Source organism: Argentina silus (genome assembly GCF_951799395.1).
Source record: "Argentina silus genome assembly, chromosome: 5".
NCBI lineage: Eukaryota > Metazoa > Chordata > Actinopteri > Argentiniformes > Argentinidae > Argentina > Argentina silus.
In genome coordinates, this window is record NC_139659.1 from 2,996,626 (window position 1) to 2,999,125 (window position 2,500).

The window sequence follows — 2,500 nt, forward strand, 5'->3', positions numbered from 1 at the left end:
GTATGCGCCTTAGTGTGCTACGCCACTGAACGCCCCCCAAGTTAATTTCTAAGACAGCTAGCCTGCCACTCTAAGACAGCTAGCCGGCCCACTCTGTGTGACAACCAAATGAAAAAGTAAAACTTTAGTCGGGAGCCCTGCGGTCAGGAAAAACTCCTGTCCCCCGTGGCGGTATACAGTATTTACAGTGGTGAAGACAGGAGGTTCACATGAAGGTCATGCAGTGGTGTGTGTGCGTGTGTGTGTGTGTGTGTGTGTGTGTGTGTGTGTGTGAACACCACCTGCTCAGGGTGTGTGTTTTTGACCACGGCTGGGCTGTTAGCCTGTCAGAATGCAGAGCTCAGGCTGTGGCTGTGGAGGAGGTGAACTTTACCTCCAAACTCATCTGTAATTTACAGTCCTGCTTCACTGGGAACCCCTCGGCTACATTATGCAGGGGCCAGTGGTCCGTGTCACAGCGGCAGGGGTGTGTGTGTGTGTGTGTGTGTGTGTGTGTGTGTGTGTGTGTGTGTGTGTGTGTGTGTTGGGGGGGGGATGGGTTGGGCGCCTTTGCTAAATTGTATGAAAAGTGTATGTATTCTCAGTCCTTAGGGATGTACTGTATGTGTGTGTGTGTGTGTGTGTGTGTGTGTGTGTGTGTGTGTGTGTGTGTGTGCGTGTGTAAGGAAACATTTGGCAACAGTCATGAAGACTAACCTGCAACCTTGTTGACGTCTGCAGAGAACAGCCAATCGGCAGCCTTCTTGGCGTCTGGCCCACTCAGGTAGAACTTGCCGAAGTAGGACATGTTGAAGACGGACACTCCATTTCTACAGGTCAGACACTCGTTCTTGATCTGAAACACACACACACACACACACACACACACACACACACACACACACACACACACACACACAACCCTAAGGACTGAGAAAACATACACTTTTCAACACACACACACACACACACGCCCACACACGCCAACGCCAACGGCCACACACACACACACACACACACACACACACACACACACACACACACACACACACACACACACACGTAAAAAGCAGGTAAAAAGCCTCACCGCATCGTGATGGGGGGGAAAGTCGAAGGTGTATTCCTTTCCAAGCAGATTGCTGTATTTGTAGTTCTCATTCTTCTTGATGTCGTAGGCCCCATACCAATCGTAGTCCAAAACCTTCAACCACAAAACAACGTCAGTGTCGACATGTTGGAGTGTGTGAGTGTGCGTGTTCATGTGTGTTTATGTATGTGTGTGTGTGAGTGTGAGTGTGCGTGCTCAGGTGTGTTCATGTGTTTGTGTGTGTGTATGTGTGTATGTGTGTGTGTGTGTGTATGTGTGTGTGTGTGTGTGTGAGTGTGTGTGTGTGTGTGTGTGTGTGTGTGTGAGTGTGTGTGTGTGTGTCTCACCGGCGCGGCCCCGTCCGTGTTAAACCACCCTGGCCTCTCCCAGCCGTGTCTCTCCTGGAACACGCAGCCCTGCTCCGTCAGCACCTAGGACCCACACACACACACACACACACACACACACACACACACACACACACACACACACACACACACACACACACACACCTCACATCAACGGTACATTACTGTTAATATACTGGAACAGTACTGTCAATATACTGGAACAGTACTGGTGGAATTTCACTCTTGTGAAATAACATGTCTTGCAGTTCCAAAAGCATTAAGTAAATTCCCAAGTATAGTAGAGTAACAGTATAGCTATTATTATTAATTATAATTTTCTTTTCATGTCCTTCAATTTGGGGAAGGTTGGGGCAGGGGGAGGAAAAGGGACTAGAAATGATGCAAGCAATGTTATCGGATAGAACTTCAATTCTTCTTAGGGTTAGTATAGGGGGGTAGTGGGGGTGAAGAGGTCTTTAGGGTTGGGGTTAGGGTTAGTATAGGGGGGTAGTGGGGGTGAAGAGGTCTTTAGGGTTGGGGTTAGGGTTAGTATAGGGGGGTAGTGGGGGTGAAGAGGTCTTTAGGGTTGGGGTTAGGGTTAGTACAGGGGGGTAGTGGGGGTGAAGGGGTCTTTAGGAGGGTCCGTTAAGATGTTGCCTTAAGAGATGGGTCTTCAATCTACGGCGGAAGGAATCTCCATGTTTGAGAGACACAAGGTGGACACAAGACACCCCAAAGGTGTGGTGACCTGAAAGTGGGGGTGGCTAACAATAGCCTTCCTGTCCACCAATCAAGTGACCGATAGCAGTTGTTGTTGAGGCCCCTTATTCACTGTTCCCATGGCGACCAGACAGGACCTGCTTGATAGCATTATCACTGATATTATTACAGCACATTAACAGTGTATGCATCACCATCCCTGTTATCATCCCCCAATTATCATAATGATCACCTTTATCACCTTAATCATCCCTGTTATCATCCCCCAATTATCATAATGATCACCTTTATCAACGATAATCAGTTTTATTGTGTGACGCTCGGCAGAGTTCAGGTTGAACTTTCGTCTGTTTTTAGAAACCTG

General features: G+C 48.3%; 1 protein-coding gene across 3 annotated transcripts in view; it reads right to left on the bottom strand.

The window, feature by feature from the left end:
* Positions 1 to 2,500, bottom strand: part of sardh (sarcosine dehydrogenase) — a 53,717-nt gene that overhangs the window by 19,984 nt on the left and 31,233 nt on the right. For all 3 annotated transcript variants that reach the window (XM_083669525.1, XM_083669524.1, XM_083669523.1), the window contains exons 12-14: positions 1,414 to 1,497; positions 1,067 to 1,180; positions 697 to 835 (exon numbers count right to left, since the gene is read on the bottom strand). In XM_083669525.1, the coding sequence (XP_083525651.1) occupies positions 697 to 835; positions 1,067 to 1,180; positions 1,414 to 1,497 (337 nt within the window). The remainder of the gene's footprint in view (positions 1 to 696; positions 836 to 1,066; positions 1,181 to 1,413; positions 1,498 to 2,500) is intronic.